The sequence below is a fragment of the Orcinus orca genome, chromosome 7, assembly GCF_937001465.1.
Source record: "Orcinus orca chromosome 7, mOrcOrc1.1, whole genome shotgun sequence".
Taxonomy (NCBI): Eukaryota; Metazoa; Chordata; class Mammalia; order Artiodactyla; family Delphinidae; genus Orcinus; species Orcinus orca.
Genome location: NC_064565.1, coordinates 8,337,624 through 8,365,005, shown reverse-complemented (window position 1 = coordinate 8,365,005; position 27,382 = coordinate 8,337,624). Strand labels below are relative to the sequence as shown.

The window sequence follows — 27,382 nt, the reverse complement described above, 5'->3', positions numbered from 1 at the left end:
GGGCTGTGCTGGCTTGGGGAAAGAGCTGGCCAACGTGCACTTCGAGGTCAAGAAGATAGGGCTTCCCTGGTGGGGCAGTGGTTGAGAGTCCGCCTGCCGATGCAGGGGACACGGGTTCGTGCCCCGGTCTGGGAAGATCCCACATGCCGCGGAGCGGCTGGGCCCATGAGCCATGGCCGCTGAGCCTGCGCGTCCGGAGCCTGTGCTCCTCAACGGGAGAGGCCGCAACACTGAGAGGCCCGCGTACAGCAAAAAAAAAAAAAAAAAGAGAAGATAAATAGGCCAGGAGATGTGCTGTGTTTCCTGCAGCGCATGGCTGAGAGAAGACGAGGTCCATGTGTCACTGGGGGTGGTGTGGGAGAAATGGGGAGAGGTTGGTCAAAGGGTAAAAGTCACAGTTCTGTAGGCTGAGTGAATCTAGAGATGCAACGCACAGCACGTTGACAGCAGTTAATGACACCACGTCATGTGGGGAAAACTCGCCGGGAGAATAGACTTGAGGTGCTCAGACCACACCAAAAAGGGATAGTTATCTGAGCAGATGGACATATTAATTAGCTCGCCTGTGGTAATCATTCCACTATGTACATAGACATCAAAACGTCATGTTGGCTTTTTCGCAACGGGTTTGCCGCCAGGATACAGGTGTCGTGAAAACCACCATTAAACCTAAGCAAAAATGGGAAAGGAGAAGACGCACATCAACATCGTTGTCATTGGACATGTAGATTCGGGGAAGTCCACCACTACTGGCCATCTGATCTACAAATGTGGTGGGATCGACAAGAGAACCATTGAAAAGTTCGAGAAGGAGGCTGCCGAGATGGGGAAGGGCTCCTTTAAGTATGCCTGGGTCTTGGACAAACTGAAAGCTGAACGTGAGCGTGGTATCACCATTGATATATCCCTATGGAAATTCGAGACCAGCAAGTACTATGTGACCATCATTGATGCCCCAGGACACAGAGACTTCATCAAAAACATGATTACAGGCACATCCCAGGCTGACTGTGCTGTCCTGATTGTTGCTGCTGGTGTTGGTGAATTTGAAGCAGGTATTTCCAAGAATGGGCAGACCCGTGAGCATGCCCTTCTGGCCTACACTCTGGGTGTGAAACAACTAATTGTTGGAGTAACAAAATGGATTCCACCGAGCCACCATACAGCCAGAAGAGATACGAGGAAATTGTAAAGGAAGTCAGCACCTACATTAAGAAAATTGGCTACAACCCAGACATGGTAGCATTTGTGCCAATTTCTGGCTGGAATGGCGACAACATGCTGGAGCCAAGTGCTAACATGCCGTGGTTCAAGGGATGGAAAGTCACTCGTAAAGATGGCAATGCCAGTGGAACCACACTGCTTGAAGCTCTGGATTGCATCCTGCCACCAACTCGCCCAACTGACAAACCCTTGCGTTTGCCCCTTCAGGACGTCTACAAAATTGGTGGTATTGGCACTGTCCCTGTGGGTCGAGTGGAGACTGGTGTTCTCAAACCTGGCATGGTGGTCACCTTTGCTCCAGTCAATGTGACAACTGAAGTGAAGTCTGTTGAAATGCATCATGAAGCTTTGAGTGAAGCCCTTCCTGGGGACAATGTGGGCTTCAATGTCAAGAACGTGTCTGTCAAAGATGTTCGTCGTGGCAATGTAGCTGGTGACAGCAAAAATGACCCACCGATGGAAGCAGCTGGCTTCACAGCTCAGGTGATTATCTTGAACCATCCAGGCCAAATCAGTGCTGGCTATGCACCTGTGCTGGATTGTCACACGGCTCACATTGCCTGCAAGTTTGCTGAGCTGAAGGAGAAGATTGATTGTTGTTCTGGGAAAAAGCTGGAAGATGGCCCCAAATTCTTGAAATCTGGTGATGCAGCCATCGTTGATATGGTTCCTGGCAAACCCATGTGTGTTGAGAGCTTCTCTGACTATCCTCCTCTGGGCCGCTTTGCTGTTCGTGACATGAGACAGACGGTTGCTGTGGGTGTCATCAAAGCAGTGGACAAGAAGGCAGCTGGAGCTGGCAAGGTCACCAAGTCTGCCCAGAAAGCTCAGAGGGCTAAATGAATATTATCCCCAATACCTGCCACCCCGGTCTTAATCAGTGGTGGAAGAATGGTCTCAGAACTGTTTGTCTCAATTGGCCATTTAAGTTTAATAGCAAAAGACTGGTTAATGATAACAATGCATCGTAAAACCTTCGGAAGGAAAGGAGAATGTGTTGTGGACCATTTGTTTTGTGTGTGGCAGTTTTAAGTTATTAGTTTTTAAAATCAGTACTTTTTAATGGAAACAACTTGACCAAAAATCTGTCACAGAATTTGAGACCCATTAAAAAAGTTTAATGAGGAAAAAAAAAAAAAAAAAAAAGTCATGTTGTACACCTGAAATTCATGCAAGTTTTATTAACACTGAGGTCTGTGACATGAGTGGCCAGCAGCTGTACCTGGACACTGACTTCATCAATGGCAGAAATGACACTCCTGCCAGGGTGAGCCCAACCTGCAAAGGAACAGGTGGGTGTTGCTTCCTGGTTCTTGGAAACCAGCCCCCAGGCTGTGAGGAAGCCCAGCAGCCACACAGAGGAGGACGAGGCCCGGCCACCAGCCCAGCTGAGCCCTGGATAGCGGCCACTGTGAGTGAGGCCTCAGCAGTGCTCACATGTGGCAGAGAGGAGCCGTCCCCCGGGCCATGCCCAAAGCATGAAATTCCGTGGGAATAAGTGATGATTATTTTAAACCATTGCGTTTAGGGGCAGTTAGTTTGACAGCGGAAGGTACCAAAACGCTGCCTCCCCCTGCCCCACGCCCGCTCCAGGCCCTCCACCTCCTCTCACCCCTGTTACAGACGGACTGTTCCTGGCCCCCAGTTTCATATGTTGGGGTCCCAACCCCCCAGTGTGGCAGTGTTTGGAGATGGGGCCTGTGCAGAGGCGCACCCTTGAACGCAGTTCTAAGGGTGGAACATAAGCCAGTAGAGCCAAGGTCCTGACATAAGGGGAAGGGGCTGCAGGGCTCCCCCCACCACAAGAGGACACAATGAGGAGGCCGCCGTCTGCTGGCCACGTGGAGAGTCCACACCAGACACTGACCCCGCCGGACTGCGATCTGGGACTTCCAACCTCCAGAGCTGTGGGAAGACACACTTCTGTTGTTCAAGCCGCTCAGGCTGTGGCCCGTGTCGTGGCAGCCACAGCACATTAATCATACACCCTCCAGCCTCGAAGCCTCTGCACACACCCTCCCTCCTGCCTGGACGCTTCACGCAGCTCACACCTCCTGGCCACGGTCGCTCTCAGCAACTGTGCTCCTAACTCGGGGATGGGCTGGGAGGCGGGTGTCGTCAGCCAGGCCTCCGTCCCTGTTCACCCCTCTCAAAGCAGCCTGCCCTCCCCTCCAGCATGGGTCGGTCTGCAGCTGCAGCTTCGACTTCTTTGAATAATGGGTTGACGGATGTTCCCCCTCCTCCCAGGTCTGCACAGGGTCTGTCACACATACCTGCCCCGTTTTTAGAAAAGATACTGGCCTTGACCGAGAAGGTAAAGCACCCTTTGACCCAGCCGTTCTGGTCCTGGATGTAAATGCTAGTGAAACGTGGGACATGGCTGGGAGGTGTGTCTCAGGGCCCTGGGCTAGAACAGGCCTTGCCTGTCCCATCAGGAGAATGGATGCCTGTGGCCCATCCAGATGAGTGACACTGGGCAGCCATGGGAACGCTCGAGCCCGGCAGCAGCAGGGGAGAGTTGCCCAGACAACCAGTCCCCAAAGAGGGCACGTGTCACAGTCCATCTGAATGAAATAACACAGAAAATACCAGTGCAGCCTGGGAGTCAGACAATGAGGCCGAGCAGGGACAACATAGTCACAAATGTCAGGGCACCAGTCACTCCAGGGAGAGGGTTGTTTTCAAGAAGGGATGCGATGGAAACACCCATTTACTGACTTGGGTGGTGAATACCCTTGTCTAAACTACAGTGGAGCTTTAAACTATATGTAACACACACATACACGTGTGTGTAGATAAGTTTTGTATGTCTTCTGTGTGTACACCAACAAGTTTTTGTGTTTTTTTAATAAATTTATTTATTTTATTTTTGGCTGCATTGGGTCTTCATTGTTGCATGCGGGCTTTCTCTAGTTGCTGCGAGCGGGGGCTACTCTTCGTTGCGGTGCATGGGCTTCTCATTGCGGTGGCTTCTCTTGTTGCAGAGCACAGGCTCTAGGCGTGTGGGCTTCAGTAGTTGTGGCACATAGGCTCAGCAGTTGTGGCTCATGGGATCTAGAGCGTGGGCTCAGTAGTTGTGGTGCATGGGCTTAGTTACTCCATGGCATGTGGGATCTTCCCGGACCAGGGCTTGAACCCATGTCCCCTGCATTGGCAGGTGGATTCTTAACCACTGTGCCACCAGAGAAGTCCCACACCAACAAGTTTTAATGGAAAAAATGAACAATTGTTCGACAAAGTGGCAAACTGTTATTTTTAAAAAGGGGACAGAGTTCCCAATTGCTCCTCAAACACCCAGGTCCAATGTCACAGGTGGATGAACCTGGGCTCCCCTGGCAGCACCCACCCACCTCGATCTCACCAGTAGCAAATGAGTGACTAGTTGCCTAAGTGTAAACCCATTTTCCAGAAAGACCCTGGACTCCTTGCCCAGCATTTCCAGGTGGGCATCTGTGCCCACCAGCACAGCATCAGTGCCCGGATGCTGGCAGGTGACAAAGACCAGATGACCAGCAGATCCTGTGCTCTCTGCCTGGGGCAGCAACAAGGCCAGACCAGCCCCCTGTCAGCTGGAGACTCTCTACAGCCATTCTCAGGACAGCTTCCCCACCCCTCAGGGTCTTGGAAGTGACCTTTTCTATGTCTGTTTACTGCCCTGTCTTCTTCCATGAGGACAAGAGGTGTGTTAGGTGCACTGCAAGGTCTCTGGTGCTAAGACTGGCAGAGGCTCCTGACTAAATGGCTGAGGGGCAGCGACAGAGCAATGCCAGGAGTCCCGTGGTCCTGGGATATCCTGTGTCTGAGAGGCAGGGACACACCAGGAAACAAGAAGGGACCCTGAGCAGACCTTCCTGGTCCCTTCCCAGCCCCACCTCTTACTGTCTGCCAAGCGCCCCCAGAATGTCACTCAACCTCCAGGAGCCTCATCTGTGGATTAGAGATGTCAGGAATGATTAGTCCCAAGAATGTGGAAGGAGATAAGGCAGACACCCGGCCTGGGGGTGCTGATGGATAAAGCTGCTTCTCTCAACAGCTGCCTGAAGGTGTAGCTGAGGATGTGAGCTCTGTGCCACGGAACGTTGCTCATGGGCAGCCCTGAAGGGGCATGGAGGGAAGGGTGACTTCTGTGGTGGGTGATGCAGGGCCTGGTGCCAAGTTGGCTCCAGGGAAATGTTTGTTGCCTGAATCTATGAAGGAGATGGACAAACCTCACATGCTAACAGCAGAGTCACATTTAAAACAAGGACTGCATGTTCAGAGGCCACTCTTGCCGGTCCTAGGGAAGAAGGAACAATGCATGACATGGAGAGGGGGTGGGCAGAACTCGAGCGGATGACGCCTGCATGTGCATGGACAGGGCAGCAGGTGGTGGGAGCATCCCAGAGCCCTCTGCTTTCCTGCCCACGAGGATGAAAACCAGAAGAAGGTGACTTCACACTGGTGTGAATGGATGCGAGGTCACAGAAGCAGCCTCACAGGCCTTAACCCACCCCCAGGGGACTGTCCCCAGAAGGTCTTTCAGAGCCAGGATGAGGCTTTACATGTGCATGTGCACAGGCCAGAGATGTTTTAGTTTGAGCTGCCCAGACACACCTGGAGATAAGGATTCTGGCACAAGGAGTTTATTTGGGAGGTGAAGGCAAGGGTGTAGGGAAGTGAGAAGAGGAAGGGAAGGTGACGAATTATACCTGTTATCAAGCTGTTTCCACTGCGGAGCCCCCACTACAGGATTCCCCCTAATACGTGATGCCCCCCACTACAGGATCCTCCCACTGCAGAATCCCCTGATTACAGGATGCCCCCATTGTGAGCAACAGGAATCGGCACACCAGGGAGCCTGGGAGCCAGCGCAGAGAGGTGGCTGGGGTCCCGGCTGAGTCTGCTCCTGGGGATGCTACGCCTGCCCCAAGGAGGCCAAGGGGTCTCCGGCAGCAGGGTAAGCCCCAGGCAGAGAGGTGCTGGCATCTGGAAGTGAGAGGAGGCCAGGGTGAGGGGCTCTGGCCGCCAGCCCTCGCTGGACTGAGAGAGTCTCCTGCTGTCCTTATCAGAAGACCATGGGTAACTGAGCCGCCATGTGGACTTCAGAAGGTCAAGGGTACGTGTTATAGTTTTGTCACCCTTGTCTCACATCTGTGGTGGATCCTGCAGACTGAGTCACTCAGCATGTATGCCATCCCCTCTTTCCATGCCTTGTATCTCTGGAAAACCTGAAATCTACATTTCCTAGACACCCGTGCTGTTAGGCTTCTGCAGGTGGCTTCAGCTCCTCTGCACAGATGCCTGCCTGAGATCTAAAAGGTGGCAGTGAGCAACACAGGGAGGTGGAGAGATGGGGCTCCAGGCTGGCAGGAAACAGAGGGGTCTGGTTCTTCGACAGCAGCAGCATCACAGACAGTGGGGTTTCCATGGCAACAGTCTTGGGTGGAGTCAGGTGATTGTCTAGGCTGTGTTGTCCCTGGCTATGGGGCCTCTACTCTTGGTTCCCTTGTGGTCCTGGAATCTCAGTCTTAACACCCAGGAATAAGACCCCTCTGCCCAAACCACAAAAGAGTGGATTCTGCCACCTGTAACTAATCACTGTGACCAGTACAAATTCAGATTCTGAAATCACCTCCATTGTTTTTCCTGTGCAGAAGAAATACAGAAAACTTAAGAAAAACAAGTAAGAATCATCTGTAATCCCACCATCTGGAGGTAATCTCTGGAGTCTTTTTGCATGTTTTCTATTTTTTTCTATAGTCAAAATGACACAGTTTGTATTATTCTCTGCCAGCTTTGCTCACTTAATGTGGATTATAAATGTGTCCCAGTGGCTTTGTCCATGAGGCCTTCAGCTCCCTAGACCAAATCAGGTTCTATTCACTTTTTTAAACCACTGTATTGATGTACAATTGACACAGAAAAAGCTGTACCTATTTAGTGTATACAACCCGATGACTTTGGATACAAGTATACATCTGTGAAACCATCACCAGTCTATGCCATAAATACATCCATCACAACCAAGTTTCCTCAACCCTCTTTATTTATTATTGTGATAAGAACACTTAACAGAAGATCTACCCTCTTAGCCAAGTTCTAAGTACATAATATGGCTTTATGAACTATAGGCACGATGCCGTGCAGATCTCTAGACCTTACTCATCTTGCATACCTGACACTTTGCACCCTTTGACCATCACCTCCCCATTTCCCTCTCCCCAGGCCCTGACGACTACCCTTCTACTCTCTTCTAAGGGTTTGGCTATTTTAGATTCCTCATATAAGTGGTATTATGTAGCATTTGTCCTGTGTCTGGCTTACTTGACTTAGCATGATGTCCTCCAGGTTCATCCATGTTGTTGCAAATGGCAGGATTTCCTTCCTTTTTTAAAAGCTGGGTAATATCCTATTTTGTGTATATACCACGTTTTCTTTAGCCATTAATCAGGCAATGCGCATTTAGGTTGCTTCCATGTTTTGACTATCGTGAACAATGCTGCAATGAACAGGGAGTGCAGATACCTCTTTGAGGTCCTGATTTCAACTCCTTTGTGTATGCAGGTGAGATTTCTGGATCATATGGTAGCTCTATTTCTGACTTTTTTGTCTGGCTTTGGTGTCAGGGTAATGCTAGCTTCATAAAATGAGTTTGGAAGTGTTCTTTCTTTCATTTTTGGAAGAGTTTAAGAAGCATTGGTACTAATTCTTCTTTAAATGTTTAGTAGAATGGTAGAATTGCCTGTGAAGACCTGGCCCTAAGTTTTTCTTTGTGTAGAGGTGTTTGGTTAATGATTCAATCTCCTTATTTATTATTGGCCTGTTCAAACTTTCAATATCTTTTTGGTTCGGTCTTGGTAGGTTATATGTTTCTAAGAATTTATCTGTTTCTTCTCAGTTGTCCAGTTTATTGGTATATAATTGTTCATAACAGTTTCTAATAATTTTTTTATTTCTGTGGCATCTGCTGTAATGTCTTCTCTTTCATTTATGATTTTATTTATTTGAGTCTTCTTTTTTTCCTTAATCTTGCTAAGGGTTTGTCGATTTTGTTTTATCTTTTCAAAAACCACCTCTTAGTTGCATCTATGTTTTCTGTTTTTCTATTTTTTAATTTTATTTATTTATGATCTGATCTTTATTTTTTTTTCTTTCCTTCTGCTAACTTGTGCCTTAGCTTGTTCTTTTTCTAGTTCCTTGGGGTGTAAATTTAGGTTATTTGGGATTTTTCTTTTATGATGTAGATATTTATTGGTATCTCTTGGTACTTTCCATTTGTCTCAAAATATTTCTAATTTCCCTTTAAGTTTCTTCTTTGATCCAACGTTATATTGTTTAATTTCTATGTATTTATGAATGTCTCCATTTTCCTTGTTATTGATTTGTAATTTCACTCCATTGTGGTTAGAAAAGACATTTGGGATGATTTCAATCTCCTTAAATTTGTTAAGACTTGTTTAATGATCTGGTGATCTATAAGGTGATTTATCCTGGAGAATCCACCTGTGCTTGAGAAGAAGATGCATTCTGCTGCTGTTGGATGTTCACTACATATCTGTTTGGTCCATTGTTTTATAGTGATGTTCAACTCTGCTGTTTCCTTACTGATTTTTGTCTGGATGTTCCATCCATTATCGAAATTAGAGTATTCAAGTCTCCTACTATCATTTCATGGCCATCTGTTTCCCCTGTTATATCTGTAGATGTTTGCTTTATATATTTAGGAGTTCTGATGTTGGATACATATATTATTTATTTATTTATTTATTTTTATATACATTTAAAAAATTGAAGTATAGTTAATTTACGATGTTGTGTTAGTTTCAGGTTTACAGCAAAGTGATACATATATCACATATACATCTGTATATGTGCTATATGTATATATACACATATATGTATATGTATATATACATATATATATGCTTTTTCAGATTCTTTTCCATTATAGGTTATTACAAGATATTGAATATAGTTCCCCATGCTATACAGTAAGTCCTTGTTGTTTATCTATTTTATATATGGTACTATGTATATGTTAATCCCAAACTTCTTATTTTATTTGTTTGTATTAAAATTTTTTAAAGGTTACTTTACATTTTTAGTTGTTACAAAATATTGGCTATATTCCCCATATTGTACAATACATCCTTGAACATATCTTACAACCAGTAGTTTGTACTTCCCACAGTGCTACCCCAATATTTCCCCTCCCCCCAATGGTAACCACTAGTTTGTTCTCTGTAACTGTGAGTCTGCTCCTTTTTTGTTATATTCACTAGTATGTTGTATTTTATAGATTCCACATATAAGTGATTTCTTACAGTATTTGTCTTTATCTGTCTGACTTATTTCTCTTAGCATAATGGCCTCCAAGTTCATCCATGTATCTGCTGCAAATTTCATTTTTTTGGCTGAGTAGTATTTCATTGTGTGTATATACACACACACACATACACACATACATATATATACCACACTTTCTTTATCCACTCATCTGTTAATGAATACTTAGGTTGCTTCCATATCTTGGCAATAATAATGCTGCTATGAACACTGGGGTGCATGTATCTTTTTGAATTAGTGTTTTGGCTTTTTTTCAGGTATACACCTAGGAGTGGAATGGGTGTACAGATAATTGGTATATCTTTGTCCACCTGCCTCTGGGGAGCCTGATAGACATGCCTCATGTGGGGCCCCTACAAGCAGAACTGGAAACACTTGATGCCCTTTTTGCTCAGAAGCTTTGCCCCAGGTTAGTCAGACTCGCATAGCCTGGTAAAATCCTTGGCATTCTGGAGGAGACAGCTGTGGTGAGGGAAAGTGGATGGAAAAAGGATGGATCAGAGGATTCTGAAGATGGCAGTGAAGAAGCTCAGAGGACATGGCTCACTATGGGAAATGCTTTCCAAAGATTATGAGTGCTTACGATGCAGGGGAACCTGAAAAAAAAAATCATGCCCCACCTCCTCTCAGTGATGCTTAAAGTTACCAGAAGTGGAGAATCAGAAAGGAGGGGTGGGGAAAGGGAGATGGAGGAAAGTGAGGTGGAGAGGAAAGAAGACAAGGCAGCAGTTGATATCAGGAGTCTGAAGTTACAGTATAGGTGGGCAGTCTGTTGTCACATTTTGAGGCTGTTGCTTCATTCTGTGTTGATTTTAACGCATCCCCACCAATCTCCTTTTTCCCCATAGGAAGTGCAAACTTCAGGTGCAGGATTTACAGGATACTGGCCAGAACTTCTGGAGCATGTGGTCTGGAGCCAACACTCATGGATGCTGAAGCTCAGGAATAGCACCAATGGCTGAGCACAGTTCGAGGACAAAGCAGCCTTTGGCCCCCTTGAAGGCATTCATAAACTTTTGCAAAGAAAAGGACCCTGGTTAACTTCTTCACCTACCTCATGTGATGGGTGGAGCAGAGAAAAGTTTCCATACACCTGTGCTGTAAGAAGCTGAAGTTCATTTCAATACCCATGAGAATATTATGAAGGTCCTGAATATGGTGCACCTGGACTGTATCCAGGAGGTGCAAGTGGACTGTACTTGACATCTCTCCACCCTGGCCATGTTTGCTCCTTTCTTGGGCCAGATGAGTAATTTGCAGAGACTCCTTCTCTCCCACATCAACATGTCTGGCTTTGAAGAGCAGGAGCAGCATTAACTTGTCCAAATTATGTCTCAGTTTCTCAGGCTGCACCACCTCTGGGATCTTTATCTGGAATCTCCCTCCCTCCTTGAAGGCTGCCTAGACCAAATGCTCAGGTGAGAGTGCACCAGTGGCCAAGTACTTGTGAACACAACACTAGAATGTCACCTGGACTGCCTCCCTTGCTGCTCTATCCTGAGTGGTGGTACCCCACAGCCATACAAAACAAGGTAGGGGCTAAACTGGTACAGTGGCTCTTGAAAGGGACACCCTGCTAGAGAGGTACAGATTATAGACTCTGATGTTTGGATCTAGAAATGGAGGGTTTGTGATTTCTTCCTTTGGAAGAGGTGTATATGTTCGAATGACTTAAAAAAATAGGTAAGTAAAGAGGACATTGAAGTGGGGAAACCACATCAGACCAGAGCATTTCTGAAGAGAACCTCTATGCTCACAAGGTTTGTGACCACAGTGAGCCTGTCTTAAATTCCCTGTGTGTAATAGTTGTTGTGCCAGATAAGGTAATTAATATATGGGAAAAGCATGATTCTGGAGATGGTGGTAATGGAGCAGAGCCCAAAGGACAATAAACAGTGATAGAAGGTTTGTAGATCATGCAGGGAAATAAGTGAGCCCATGCAGACTGGCAACCCCCATTGATGTTGCAGGACCTTGTGCACATTGGTTCTTTATGCATGTCTCCCTAGAGCCTCACCTGGCCAGGGATATAGGCATCTGGAGCCCAAGGAAGGACTGAAGGAGTCTGAGTTGAAATCATTTTTTATCTCATCTCCCAATACCAAAATTTAGTGATGTCCACACTTGATTGAGACTGTCTCAGGCTCTCCTCTTAGCATGTTCTAGTACATTCCATTATCTTTGTTCATCCTCATAAGGAAGTGGAATATGTTGTACTCAGCTTGACGATGGAAAAGAGAATTTTCAAGATATTGTGAAGCGACTCAGTCACCAGGACTCAGCCTAGAATGAGACGGGGCAATCAGTATATTGACCCTCATCAGATGGTCAGATTAACCTTGGCCCTGTAGAAATCATTTGTCTCTCACCTGGAGCTCACCTGCCACCTGAGTTTCCAAGAACTAATTGCTCGGTTTCTCTCCAGGCACCTGAGGGCCACCTTGGACAACCTCTCAAAAACTAACTGAAGGCTTACAGAATCAGATTTGACCCATCTGTCCCTATGCCCAAACATCAGTCAGCTAGCTAAAAGGCCTGGATCTGAGTGGTGTCACTCTGACCAACTTTAGTCCTGAGCTTCTCCAAGTTCTGCTGGAGAAAGTTGCAACCGTGCTCCAGGATTGGACTTAGATTAGTGTGGGATCATGGACTTCCAATTTGAGGCCATCCTGCCTGCCCTGAGCCATTGCTCCCAGCTCAGGTCCTTCAGCCTGTGTGGGAACCTCCTCTCCATGGCTGTCATGGAGAAGATGCTGCTACATACCACTGGGCTGCCCTGTTTAAGTCAAGAGTTTTATCCTGTCCCTCAGGATAATGATAGCCCTCAGGGTGTTCTGCTCAAAGGGAGACTTGCGCAGCTTGGGGCTGAGCTGTTTGAGATTCTGAGAGACTTATCACAGCCCAAGACCATCTGCCTTAGCCTCAGCCCCTGTCCTCACTATGATGATGACATATGCAATCCCATGGTGCCCATTATATACTGCTGTAATACTCATGTCTAGTTGGCTGCCTCTATCAAAAGCTTTCTTCTGGGCACATGGAAACTGAAATCTAGGACATAGGTACATTATGAAGGGAAAACACACTCAAGGTTTCTGATACCTGCTCAGTGTAAATAGGTAAAGGAATGGTGATCCAGGATGGGTGCAGGATTGCACTGGAAATGCAGGCCCTGGGAGGTGATGGGACTTTCAGGAATATGTGCTTTTACAGCCAAATATGAACCTAAATTTTTGGAGGCGGGTATGGGGTTGAGACCTACATGTTAGAGTTACCCCTGGGTGGCTAGCTGTAAAGGAATAGTCAGAAATAAAGAGATCCACAGTGAAAACTGACTGCTGCCCTCCATGGTATATTATTCTGTTTTCTCAGTGTGTACCTCAGGAATCTCCAGTTATTGATGAAAAAATAAAAGGCACTGAGTTGTCTATGATCAGCAACCTTACCATTGTTACAAGTTCCTTATTTTGTCTGGGGCATCTTACATCTTTGCTTACTTCTTTGGCTATTCAGAAGGTTAATACAAACAAAGGAGAACATATTCAGTGTCCAGTGAACCACTGGAGTGAAGAGCTCTTGGCAAGGCTCTCATTGCTGACTCAGGCTATGACCCTGGCCATGACTATTTTTCACGGTTCTACCAGTGGGTCTATACACTTCAGTTCCTGGCCTTTGCATGTGCTGAGAAAGGCTTCACTGCAAAGAGCAAGGTGCCAGTTCTGGAAGGTGTTGTCAACACTGTTAATAAGACTCTGGTCCTCACCATTCCATGACTGTCATGGGTGAGTAGAGGTCCTTATTGATTTAATGTAGTTTTGGCCAGACATCCAAATTCCTTTTAGCAAAATACTAAAAGAATACATGCATTTAACATGATTTTATTATTTCCATTCCACATTAAAAATTGTATCCTTTTGTGGGGTTGTTCACTTCAATAAGAGATGATATTATTCCCATTACAACTCCTGTTTCTCCATATCAGGGAAGACAAGGATAGCATGTTTGACATCAGTATTTCAAAATATCTAACAAAGTATCTGTTATGTATTGATTACATATAACTCATAGTTGGCACTTATCATCATCCGTTCAGGTTCCTCAGATTCAACCAAGTACAGACGGTGTGGAACTATATTTACTATTGAAAAATATCCATGTGTAAGTGAACCTGAGCAGTTCAACCACATGTTGTTCAGTATTCACCTGTATATATAGACACACACGTATTATGAGAAGAGGCTTACAAGGTTACAGAGGCTGAGAAGTCCCACAGTCTACTGTTTGTTTGCTAGAGAACTAGGAAACTCTGTGGTATAATTCAGACCTAAGCTTAAGGCTGAAAAGCAGTGGAACTGATGGTGTAGCTCCAAGTCAAGGCTCAAGGCCTGAGAACCAGGGAACCACTGGTGTATGTCCTGGAATTTCAAGGCTAAAGAGCCAGTAGCTCCAATATTCATGGCCAAGAAGATAGAGAGGGAGACAATTTGCCCTTGTTGTTACATTCAGGACCCCAAAAGATAGTATTATGCCCACCCACATTGGTGAGGGCTGATCTCTTCACTCAGTCTACTGATTCCAATGCTAATCTCTTTCCAGAATGCGCTTACAGATCCTCCCAGAATTAATGTTTGACCTGTACTCTGGGCATCTCTTCTCACAGTGAAATTGACACACAAATTTAATCATCACAGTGGGTCTAAAAAAAGTGCACTCAAATGAAGGCTCCCTGCTAAGGATTCAGATGATAGTATTGTTGACTCTAGGGAGGAAGAGGATATAGGGCTGGGTGGACATCAGGCAAGAGCTTCATTTTCCCCCTAAAATGAAGATAATGATGCATACCCAGCTTATGGAATTTTTAGTAGGATCCAGTGAGATGGTGCTTGTTGAGGACTTCACCCTGGAGCTGCTGAGTAAGAGCTCATTATTGACTAAGAGGTTATTTTTCCCTTCTAGTGGACATCACAAGTATCTCATCCCTCTAGCTTAGCCTCTGTTCCTTACAACAGTGAGAACAGCAATACCCAGGGCCTGAAAGGGAGTCAGATTTTACATATGGCCACCAACGAATCATGATTCACCAAAGCTGCTCTAGCAGCCAGTGCAGAGAGAGGGAAGGTGAGAGCATTGGAGAGATTAGATCCATCTCTACTGATAGACATTCTGAGCCTCAGATCTCCTAGGCCACTCACTGGTCCATCAGACCAGAGGATATAAAGTAATTTTGTAAGCAGAACTGAACACTTCAGAATTTCAAAAACTTTTTCTGTCCTGCAAATGCTAGTTGAGCATAAATATTTTCAGAGTGATTTATATAATATCAAATATACAAATTATAGAGGTAATTTAGTACTTTTAAAGAATGCAAGTGAGTAATTTAAAAAATGTCTTACTTGGTTTGGAGCCTCAAAACAAACGAAATTTTAAAACTTCTTTTAAAGATCAATGAACAAAAATTGTTTCTTTTTTTTCTTTTTAATGTTTATTTTTTATTTATTTTTCGTATTAGTCATCCATTTTATACACATCAGTGCATACATGTCTATCCCAATCTCCCAATTCATCCCACCACCACCACCACCCCTGCCGCTTTCACCCCTTGGTGTCCATAATTTTTTTCTCCACTTCTTTGTCTCAATTTCTGCTCTGCAAACCGGTTCATCTGTACCATTTACTAGATTCCACATATATGCGTTAATAGACGATGTTTGTTTTTCTCTTTCTGACTTACTTCACTCTGTATGACAGTCTCTAGATGCATCCACGTACCTACAAATGACCCAATTTCGCTCCTTTTTTTCATTTCTTTTTATGGCCGAGTAATATTCCATTGTATATATGTGCCACATCTTCTTTATCCATTCATCTGTTGATGGACACTTGGGTTGTTTCCATGTCCTGGCTATTATAAATAGAGCTGCAATGAACATATTGGTACATGACTCTTTTTGAATTATGGTTTGCTTAGGGTATATGCCCAGTAGTGGGATTGCTGGGTCGTATGGTAGTTCTATTTGTAGTTTTTTAAGGAACCTCCATACTGTTCTCCATAGTGGCTCTATCCATTTACATTCCCACCAACAGTGCAAGAGGTTCCCTTTTCTCCACACCCTCTCCAGCATTTGTTGTTTGTAGATTTTCTGATGATGCCCATTGTAACTGGTGTGAGGTGATACCTCATTGCAGTTTTGATTTGTATTTCTCTAATAATTAGTGATGTTGAGCAGTTTTTCATGTGCTTCTTGGCCATCTGTATGTCTTCTTTGGAGAAATGTCTATTTAGGTCTTCTGCCCATTTTTGGATTGGGTTGTTTGTTTTTTTAATATTGAGCTGCAAGAGCTGTTTATATATTTTGGAGATTAATCCTTTGTCCGATGATTCATTTGCAAATATTTTCTCCCATCCTGAGGGTTATATTTTCATCTTGTTTATGGTTTCCTTTGCTGTGCAAAAGCTTTTAAGTTTCATTAGGTCCCATTTGTTTATTTTTGTTTTTATTACCATTACCCTAGGAGGTGGATAAAAAAAGATTTTGCTGTGATTTATGTCAGACTGTTCTTCCTATGTTTTCCTCTAAGAGTTTTATGGTGTCTGGTCTTACATTTAGGTCTCTAATCCATTTTGAGTTTATTTTTGTGTATGGTGTTAGAGAGTGTTCTAATTTAATTCTATTACATGTAGCTGTCCAGTTTTCCCAGCACCACTTATTGAAGAGGCTTTCTTTTCTCCATTGTATATTATCACCTCCTTTATCAAAGATAAGGTGGCCATATATGCTTGGGTTTATCTCTGGGCTTTCTATCCTGTTCCATTGATCTATATTTCTGTTTTTGTGCCAGCACCATACTGTCTTGATTACTGTAGCTTTGTAGTATAGTCTGAAGTCAAAGAGTCTGATTCCTCCAGCTCCATTTTTTTCCCTCAATATTACTTTAGCTATTCGGGGTCTTTTGTGTCTCTATACAAATTTTTAAGATTTTTTTGTTCTAGTTCTGTAAAAATGCCATTGGTAGTTTGATAGGGATTGCATTGAATATGTAGATTGCTTTGGGTAGTATAATCATTTTCACAGTATTGTTTCTTCCATTCCAGGAACATGGTATATCTCTCCATCTGTTGGTATCATCTTTAATTTCTTTCATCAGTGTCTTATTGTTTTCTGCATACAGATTTTTTGTCTCCCTAGGTAGGTTTATTCCTAGGTATTTTATTATTTTTCTTGCAATGGTAAATGGGAGTGTTTCCTTAGTTTCTCTTTCAGATATTTCATCATTAGTGTATAGGAATGCAAGAGATTTCTGTGCATTAATTTTGTATCCTGCAACTAACAAATTCATTGATTAGCTCTAGTAGTTTTCTGGTAGCATCTTTAGGATTCTCTATGTATAGTATCATGTCATCTGCAAACAGTGACAGTTTTACTTCTTCTTTTCCAATTTGTATTCCTTTAATTTCTTTTTCTTCTCTGATTGCCATGGCTAGAATTTCCAAAACTATGTTGAATAAGACTGGCGAGAGTGGACATCCTTGTCTCGTTCCTGATCTTAGAGGAAATGCTTTCAGTTTTTCACCATTGAGAATGATGTTTGCTGTGGATTTGTCATATATGGCCTTTATTATGTTGAAGTAGTCTCCCTCTATGCCCAATTTCTGGAGAGTTTTATCATAAGTCGGTGTTGAGTTTTGTCAAAAGCTTTTTCTGCATCTATTGAGATGATCATATGATTTTTCTTCTTAAGTTTGTTAATATGGTGTATCACATTGATTGATTTGCATATATTTAAGAATCCTTGCATCCCTGGGATAAATCCCACTTGATCATGGTATATGATCCTTTTAATGTGATGTTTTATTCTGTTTGCTTGTAGTTTGTTGCAGATTTCTGCATTTTTTTCATCAGTGGTATTGGTTTGTAATTTTAAAAGTAGACTTTACTTTTTAGAGCAGATTTAGTGTAAGAGTAATACTAAATAGAATGTACAGAGTTTCCATCTAACTCCTCGAAATCAGGTGAGTGATAAAAAAGGCACAATCTAAAATTTGAGAAATATTTTATTTGGTGGTCTTACTGAGTATTATAGCCCAGGAATGTGGCCTCTCAGATAGCTCTGAGGAACTGTTCCAAAGGGATATGGGAAGAGCCAGAGGATATAAGATCAGTTGCTGAAAAAAATTTAGGAAAACATCAAAACGTTAACTGCTTATGTCAAAAATGACACATCTTGAGTTAATGATTTTTATGCTTTACTATGTGTGGAAAGATGCAAGAGTCTGGGCTTATCGAATTTATTCATTTGATACGCATCTTAACTAACTAGGGCCTCTATCTTGTTTTCTCCACCCCTGAATTCCAGTCAGGGCACATTGTCTTGGGGGCCTGCAGTGGTTGATGGCTTTTTGGCTGCAATATCCTTTGTTTACTGAAATGTCAGGCAGTGTACTTTGTCCACAGGCAAAAGCTTAGGAGAAGAACACAAGTGTAACTGAGAGAGAGAAAGTCTATTGAGTCCCATCTGAGATGCACCTGCTCCCTGGATTGTGGAAATGAATCTGGGACTGGAGAGCAGTTGGCATCAGGATTGGTCTAAAGCTCTTCTCCAAGGCCTCTCATCAGACTGGCATATGTATCTATACATGAGAGGATGCTGGGCCTGGTCTGGTCAGTTGTCAATGAATGTCCTGAGTGCTGGACTCTGAGTCACCTCCTTCCTGCAGGATCGTCTCGTCCATGGGCAGAGGCTGGGTGTGAGGGGGTCCTGGAAAGGGGTGACCTCAGAATACCACAAAGGAGCTTAGTGACACTAAGAGGACTGGGGGATGGGTGTGTGAGGCTGACTCAGTCCTCAGGACACATCACAGTGTCTCAGCCCACCCCACGTGTCCGCTTTTCCAAGGTCTAAAGAACTGTTTCCTGAGAACATGGAAATTCTGTAATAGGAAAAAAACCTTTGTATTCTATTTCATAATAGCCCATGTCTGGAAGTTTTAATGAGCATTAAGCTAAAATACCTTTGTTTAGCTCACAGGAAACATCCTGACCAGGCCCACTGGTGAATGGCTGTAGGAAGGAAGAAATTAACACATCTTCTCTGGAGTCTGGCCAGAGCCAGAACTTTACCTCTTCCCCATTTATTATAAAAGAAGCCTGAATTCTAACTCAGGGAAGTTAGTTTTTAGAGACACTAGTCCACCATCTTATTGGTCTGCTGGCTTTCCAAATAAACTCGCGATTCTTTTCCCCAGCAACTCGTCTCTCAATTTATTGGCATGCTGTGCAGTGAGCAGAACAAAGTTTGGGCTCAAAATCAATTCCAGTTATAGAGTCGGGTGTGCTTCTATATATACATTCAGGGGACATCATTTGCTTTCCAAGACCACTATGAATTTTGTTGACTCTTTTTTTTTTTTTTTGGTGGCTTTCCTGGAGACAGTGTGTTGCAAGTGTAAACCACAATAATGAAACTGCAGCACAGGTGACCATCAGAGGAACCACCAGGCTGGGTGTGCTGGCCTGGTTTGCAAAAAGTGATGGAATGCATTCTCTTGTGTCCCATGATTGAGAAGCTTCCAGGCAGAGCTACACATCCATCCCACCCTTGATATGTGACCACCCCCAATATCTGATCAAAATTCCTCACTTCATGCTCTTGGTATCTAGTCATCATGGGCTGCCTTCAGTTGGAATCCTGTTAAGTTGATTAAGCCAGAATCACCCACCCCCATCAGTCCCGATGTCCCCTTTTAGTAATATGCCAACCACAAACACCCCTGTTCTCTGGCTGTAAATCCCCACTTGTCCCTATTTTATTTGGAATGCAGCCCTGTTCCATACTGGGGTCTCTCTTCCACTATTGCAACTGTCCTTCATAAAATTTGCCTTCACCACTTTACCACTGTCCGTTTCGTGATTTCTTTGATAATTCTCTCATAGCTGGTTTCTCCTCAAGCAGACAGGCACCTCTGAATATCCTAAATAAAGAGAGTGACCAAACTTGGAGCCTTTCCAAAGGAGTACCTTCATTTTCCTAAGAGAATTAGTAACAACTTGCCACTTTAAAAACTGGTTCTTCCTGTTTGCTCTTTTAAATCTACAGCCTGAGCTGTAGATCATCAATCACTGAGGTCTGTGTCACTGCATCAGCAGCCACTCAAGGAAAAATGCTTGTTGAATGTGTTAAGGCTGCAGCTCCCAGGTGAGAAAAATGGAGGGTTTGACCAGATCTTCCATGTGATAATCCAGGTGCAATGGGGCTCACCTCATTTGTGTGTTAGAATGTATGTAGACACACTTAGAAGTAGTCATGACCCTCTAGGATGGAATGCACCACATGACAGAGAAAAACAAACAGTCCTTAAATCCCTGCCTGGCCAATGCTAGGAAGGAGTGCAGGAAAAAAGGATTGGGATGGGAGAATATGACACAATTGGGTGAGAGCAGCCCTCATTTAGAGACTTGTTAAAAGTTGAAATTGACACATGGAAGACCTGCAACCCTCCCCCTCCACATAAGACCTTGGCTGAGCCTGGCCTGATTTCCTGGTGCAAGAATCCCTAAAGGTCCTGGAGAGAAGGAAATCTGTTATGACTTCAGTGAATGGGGAAGGGGGAAGGGGGAAGTTCTTGTGGACATATCACCCCCATTCACAAGTTCCAGTGTCCCCCTTTATAAATCTTGGATCCAGGTGGATTCTGGGGCCCTCTCCTTCACAGGGTCAGGGCCAGGTGTCCTGCAGGTGAATCTTCTCCAGAGCAGGGACCAAAGAATATGTGAGGACCCCTAAGCCATCTGGTTCCTTACTCTGCACTTGATAATGGGAAATGGGTGACCTGCACTGGTGCACATGTGGTGTTTCCTAGTCTCACCTCCTCACCTTCCCTGAGTTCCAGAGTCCAGAGAGTGTGGCCTCAAACCTGCCCCAACCCCGTGGCTTCCCAGCTCAGAGATGAAACTCCTTCCAACTCCCTGGTCCACCTGATTGCTGATCAATAGAGCCCTGTGAGTTTCTGCCTGGAAAGAAAAAACAGTTCTCATCAGACACACCATACTAATACTGGTAGAAATGTCTCCCTCCTGCTCTTCCAGCCACTCGATTATCTGCACACTTTCTCCTTCAATGGAACTAACCTGCAAGGGGAGCCAATGTGGTGAGACATCTCATGTGATTACAAATCATGTTAGGACTTCCCTGGTGGCGCAGTGGTTGGGAGTCCGCCTGCTGATGCAGGGGACGCGGGTTCGTGCCCCGGTCCGGGAGGATCCTGCATGCCATGGAGCAGCCGAGCCCGTGAGCCATGGCTACTGGGCCTGCGCTTCCAGAGCCTGTGCTTTGCAATGGGAGAGGCCACAATGGTGAGAGGCCCGCATACCGCAAAAAAAAAAAAAAAGGCATTTGTAATGTCAGTCACATTACTTTTTGCATTTACATCAACACATCTGAAGAAGTTGAGACACACCTAAGAAAATTTTTCCTAAAGGTAAAATGGTTACAACATATAAGGAAACCTGGGGCTTCCCTGATGGTGCAGTGGTTGAGAGTCCACCTGCCGATGCAGGGGACATGGGTTCGTGCCCCGGTCCGGGAAGATCCCACATGCTACGGAGAGGCTGGGCCCATGAGCCATGGCCACTGAGCCTGTGCGTCCGGAGCCTGTGCTCCACAACAGGAGAGGCCACAACAGACCCACGTACTGCAAAAATAAAACAGAAAAAGAAAACCTGGCCCTTTGAATGACTTGTTTAGTTGGTACCCCTCAGGACCAGGCAACATTTTCTGTGCTGCTTTACAGACAATTGTTATTTTTATAATATGTATTATTATCCATTTCTCATCTATCAACTTATTCATGATACATACCCCTGCTTGTTTTAAGTCTGCTGTCAAAAGTACACATACAGTGATCCTATAGCAATCCAAGATGATTGAACTAATGTATAATGTATAATCTATAAAACTTCTCTCTCTCACACTAAATATATATTTTTTCTATGCCTGCTTACTGCATTTAATTAATTGACTCATTCTAAAGTTCTGTGATGAGAAAAATAGTAATCCTTAAATAAATTGTAACTACTGATCACATCTATAGTTTTACAGAAGGTAAAGGACATGCATAACACACATAAATGTTAATATTAAATTAAATGTTGTTGGACATCCTAGAATTGACTATCAGCCTTTGCCAATCACTCTACTAGCATAACCTACTAAAAGGAAAGGAATAACTGGGCTATGAAGACCCAGCAACAAGGGACATAATGGATCCAGAGCAGATACACAACCACCCTGGCATTGAAGGACCAAATATGTGATCACCTAATGCTTTTATCCACAGATTTATGATCAGAAGTGTTAAGGTGATGAAGAAAAATCATACGGTGAGACAATCAAACAAACACAGAAAGAAAAATAATTAAATAACATGCCCCTTTTGTGGTAGGCCTTTCCCAATGTGCAATGTGCATCTGCAGTATACACCAGACCTTCTGAAAACAGGAGGATATAATCAATGTTTAAGAAAAATGGACCCTTTCTTCAGATGCTAGTATTGTAATCTTAAGATTAATATTTCTTTTTCATGCCATGTAGGGGGTCACATTGACCAGACTCTTACTCTGTATATGCATAAATGATCCAAAACATCTTTGATGAACTTTATATACAATGCTACTTTGGTCAATATGATACATAAATTCTCTGTCTCAAAAATGTATAAAACTGCATCTCTATCTCCTAACCAACGGAAGAGTTCTCAGAGCTTCTGAGAATCTGTTTCCCAGGTAGTAATCCTCAGTTTGTCTTGAATACAATACTCTTTTCTTTCTTCTTACCTTGATTGCTATTTGATTTTCTATTGACAACACCTAAAATGAATACAATATTACATGTTAATTATACCTCCACAAAACTGGAAAAAAAAGTATTCTGGAAAAACATGCCAAATAGAAAAAGGAAAATAGTAATAAATGGGACAAGATTTTTACAATGGAAATGACAGATACAAATATTTGCACTTTGCCAGCTGAGAAGGAGTAGAGTGACTGTGGCTGTGTTGCCCTGTGCTAATCCTCACCACTCAGAACATACCAGTCTTGCTTGAGTGGTGTGTACAGGATTAAAACAAGATAAGGAGGAAAGTGCTGTCACCTAACTTTCTCACCAGTAGGGAAAAACCACTCCTCTTATTTTTGGTAAACTTTCTTCCTAGATCAGCATTCTCAAATTTGTGCTCTCAAAACTCCTTTGTAAAAAAAAAAAAAAAAAAAAAAACTCCTTTGTATTTCTAAAATAAATCAAAGATCCTAAAGCACTTTTGTGTATGTGGGTTATGTATTTTAATATTTACCATTATAATTAATCTTGAAAATGAAAATGAATATAAGTAATATATTTTTACCAAAAGTAGTTATGTTTCCAAAATTTAAAAAAAATTGTATAACAGCTCTGCATAAGACATGATACTATTCATAGAAAATCCTAAAGACGCTAACAGAAAACTACTAGAGCTTGCCAATGAATTTGGTAAAATTGCAATATACAAAATTAATCCACAGAAATCTGTTGCACTTCTATACACTAAAAAAGAAAGATCAGAAAGAGAAATAAAACAAACAATCCTGTTTACCATAATGTCAAAAAGAATCAAATACCTAGGTATAAACTGACCTAAGGAGGCAAAAGACTTGTACTCTGAAAACTATAACACACTGATGAAAGAAATTGAAGAGGACACAAACAGGTGGAAAGATATACCTTTTCTTGGATTGGAAGAACCAATATTGTTAAACAACTATACAATGCAAGGCTACTTCAGATTCAATGAAATCCCTATCAAATTACCAATGGTATTTTTCACAGAACTAGAACTAAAAAATTTTAAATAACCAAAACAACTTTGAGAAATAAGAATGGAGCTGGAGGAATCAAGCTCCCTGACTTCAGACTATACTACAAAGCTACAGTAATCAAAATCGTATGGTACTGGCACAAAAACAGAAGTAGAGATCAATGGAACAGAATAGAAAGCCCAGAGACAAACCCAGGCACCTATGGTCACCTAATCTATGACAAACAGGCAAGAATATACAATGGAGAAAAACAGTCTCTTCAATAAGTGGTGCTGGGGAAAAGTGGACAGCTACATGTAAAAGAATAAAATTAGAACATTCTGTAACACAATATACAAAAATAAACACAAACTAGATTAAAGAACTAAACATAAGACCAGATATTCTAAAACTCCTAGAGGAAAACATAGGCAGAGCACTCTTTAGCATAAATTGCAGGAATGATTTTTTTGATCTGTCTCATAGAGTAATGGAAATAAAAAAACAAAAATAAACAAATGCTACCTAATTAAACTCAAAAGCTTTTGCACAGCAAAGGAAATCATAAACAAAATGAAAACACAACCTACAGACTGGGAGAAAATATTTGTAAACAATACAACCAATAAGAGATTAATTTCCAAAATATGCATACAGCTCAATAAAAAAATTTTTAAATGGGCAGAAGATCTAAATAGACATTTCTCCAAAAAAGACATACAAATGGCCAACAGGTACATGGAAAAAAGCTCAATATCACTAATTATTAGAGAAATGTAATTCAAAACTGTGATTAGGTATAACCTCAAACTGGTGAGAATGGCCATTGCTAAAAAGTATACAAATTATAAGTGCTGGAGAGGGTGTGGAGAAAGAGAGACCCTCCTACACTGCTGGTGGGAATGTAAATTGGTATAGTCCCTATGAAGAATGATATGGAGGTTCCTTAGGAAACTAAAAGCAGAGTTACCATATGATCCTGCAATCCCATTCCTGGGCATATATCCAGAGAAAACCACAATTTGAAAAGATACATGCACTCCAGTGTTCATTGCAGCACTATTTACAGTAGCCAAGATATGGAAGCAACTTAAATGTCCACAGACAGATGAATGAATAAAGAAGATGTTGTATATATAGAGACAATGAAATATTACTCAGCCTTCAGAAGAATGAAATAATGCCATTTGCAGCAACATGGGTGGGCCTGAAGATTATCATACTAAGTGATGTAAGCCAGACAAAGAAAGATAAATATCATATGATATCACTTATATGTGGAATCTTTAAAAAAAGATACAAATGAACTTATTTATAAAACAGAACTAGACCTACAGACATAGAAAATAAACTTATGGTTACCAAAGAGGAAACGGGAAGGAAAGATAGAATCCTATATGCTGGATTCCTTTCTAGTTATTCTGCCAGGTCTCTCCAGGAGTGGAGTGGATCTGAGTCCTCAGGGACTGCAGGCGCTGGAGGTGAGGGGTGTAGACTCTGTGTAAAAAAAAGGGAAGAAGAGCAGCTCTAGGACAAGCTAGCCCCTCCCTCCTGAACATCCGCCAAGGGTGACTTCTGGGTTGAGCAGAGAATTGCTCCATGCTTTCCCTGCCAATTCTCCAAGTATGGGAGCTGGCATGTGTCCTCATGGAAAAGCTTCCTCTCTGGAGAAAAACCATGTGGAGTTCTCAAAGTCTGAGCACCTGCAGAGGCAGGGAAGGGAATAGGGATCCAAGGGTCACCACTGGGAAGGTCTGCAGGGTCACTGCCTACTCAGAAAGAAGGTCCTACGGGCACCCTTGAGTCCAGGGCTGAGGCTCCAGGGCTGTGCACCCACAGCAGACAGATTGTCTTTATGTGGACACTCAGATCACCTACCTCCTGTGTCCAGTCCCTTAAGAAACTGTCAGGATTCCTTGGTACAGCCAGGTACTTCTGCAGCCTGGGACGTTTTGTGAGCTCATGGAGAACCACACATTTTAAGCTACAAATTCCCTTCTGGTCCCCGGGGCTTGGCTACTCGTGGGGTTTTTCCAGAGCTAATGGAGCAGAAGGTTTTCCTCAGGCCCTGTTGAGATCCAGTCCTTGGGAAATTGGAGCTTTCTCTTACAACCAGTCCCTGTAAGCACATGTCTGAGGCACTGCAGCTAAAAGAGCTGGGTTCCCAGTCCCATGGTTCCTCCTACCTGTAACTCTGTGCTGTCCAGGCTGCTTCAGTAAAATGGGAATCTCCACTGTTTGCCCCAGGAGGACAGAGGGTCCTTATTACCATTGAGCCTAGAGCTGGAATTGTTGGAACTAGGCTTCCTCAGGTAGCTGGATAATGGAACCAGGAACAGAACTTAACCTTCCTTGGAAGTTGGCCTTCACCTGCCCTGGACCTGCATGACACTTACTTCTGTGTCAGATTATGGAGGGAGGTGCATTTTCCCTTGCATGGCTCCTGTTAGTTCCAGGGACCAACTCTAAATATACTCAATATTTTTCTATAGATTGGCTTGTAAATGTAGTTAAGTATTTTTCCAAAGAAAATGTCATGAAGCTCAATGAGGTCAATATGATTTACATTTTTTAACCTAACACATAAAATCAGTGAAATCCATGTGTCTAAATAAACAATACAATAAAAATGAGACAATAAAATACAAATACATTTAATAAAATTTTGACAATGAATACCAGACTACAAAATTTTGAAAAGGGTTGGAGGTATTTTGACTCAGGCCATATAATAATTTATTTTAGATATATATTTATTTCTGTTATTTCTTATTTCTTTAAACAGCAGCTACTGCATTGGATGCAGAAATAAGCTCTTGTTAAGCAGCCAATTGTCAATTTTCTCACAGGTAGATACTAATTCATTTTTGAAGAAGAGGTCAAATTTTTATGCCAAAGATAAACAACTTGAAATATTAACATTCTCATGAGATATGCAATAAAAAACAATTAACTTTATTCTACAAGATATAGAATAATATAAATAATAATTCTAAGTAATAAAAATAAAATAATACAGATTAACTTCCTTTTTTAACTGAGTGACAATTTACATATTATCTGTAAATTCTGCTGACAGCCATTAAAACTCTCCAGCCACAGACAGTGTCAGCCCCCTAACAGCTTTTCAGTAACCTCCAGGGTCTCTGTTTGTTCTCAGGTTAGGCTGATGGGACCCTAAGAGAGCATACAAGTAGCAGATGACAATGCAGGAAAGTCCAGGCCACAGACTAGGTCACAAGAATTTTTTGTGGCTCCATTGGCCTCAGAAGCCAAGACACTGCAGGTTCACTTACCACATGGTTCCATGCTTCTGCTGCAACCAGGAGAAGAATCTAGAATCACATCCATAAGAATGCTCTGTGTGTGGGGGGGGGGGGAGTCAAGCACGCTGGGGAAGACTGATTGGAATCACCACAAAACTATTAATACACTGGATATAAAATTAAAGGTTAAAAGCACTGATATCTGTCAAGCTCTCCTAAGGTGATTTGAAATAACAAAATTTCAGTATTATCATTATTAGTGTTACCATATTATTAGCACTGCAATAAGAAATGTTTACTAAAATGACGCATGTATTGAGAAACAGAGTGAATATTCAGGTCATTCTCTGGGTAGGTAATCCTGTGTAGTAAGCCTAAAATGAGAGAACTTTTTTTTTTTGCGGTATGCGGGCCTCTCACTGCTGTGGTCTCTCCCGTTGCGGAGCACAGGCTCCGGACGCGCAGGCTCAGCGGCCATGGCTAAGGGGCGCAGCCGCTCCACGGCATGTGGGATCCTCCTGGACCGGGGCACGAGCCCGCGTCCCCTGACTTGACAGGCGGACTCTCAACCACTGTGCCACCAGGGAAGCCTGAGAGAACTTTTATACTTTTTATACTTTTTAATGCTAAATGGCATATGTCCTTGTAATGGATTTCTAGTGTGTTAACCTGGCTAGGCTGAACTACAGGGATTTAAGGGAGTGCACCAGCCACTTTCTAGCACACTCACATCTCTTGCAA

The 27,382-nt window shown here is 43.1% G+C and overlaps 1 protein-coding gene and 1 pseudogene across 2 annotated transcripts; both read left to right on the top strand.

Moving 5' to 3' along the window:
- The first annotated feature begins 610 nt into the window (after nucleotides 1–610).
- Nucleotides 611–2,116, top strand: LOC125965046 (elongation factor 1-alpha 1-like; annotated as a pseudogene). Its single transcript, XR_007478522.1, has one exon. The product of XR_007478522.1 is annotated as an elongation factor 1-alpha 1-like (transcript).
- Nucleotides 2,117–9,814: 7,698 nt separating this feature from the next.
- Nucleotides 9,815–12,551, top strand: LOC125965042 (PRAME family member 12-like). Its single transcript, XM_049712540.1, has 3 exons — nucleotides 9,815–9,958; nucleotides 10,398–10,464; nucleotides 12,213–12,551. Exons 1-3 carry the CDS (start codon nucleotides 9,885–9,887, stop codon nucleotides 12,549–12,551), a joined length of 480 nt encoding a protein of 159 aa, XP_049568497.1. The 5' UTR covers nucleotides 9,815–9,884.
- Nucleotides 12,552–27,382: the final 14,831 nt, after the last annotated feature.

Coding starts and splice junctions, on each gene's coding strand:
- LOC125965042 (XM_049712540.1), top strand. CDS start 9,885: ATGCCTCATGTGGGGCCCCTACAAGCAGAACTGGAAACACTTGATGCC. Junction 9,959..10,397: donor GCTCAGAAGCTTTGCCCCAG/GTTAGTCAGACT, acceptor TTTTCCCCATAG/GAAGTGCAAACTTCAGGTGC. Junction 10,465..12,212: donor TCTGGAGCATGTGGTCTGGA/GCCAACACTCAT, acceptor TTCCAATTTGAG/GCCATCCTGCCTGCCCTGAG.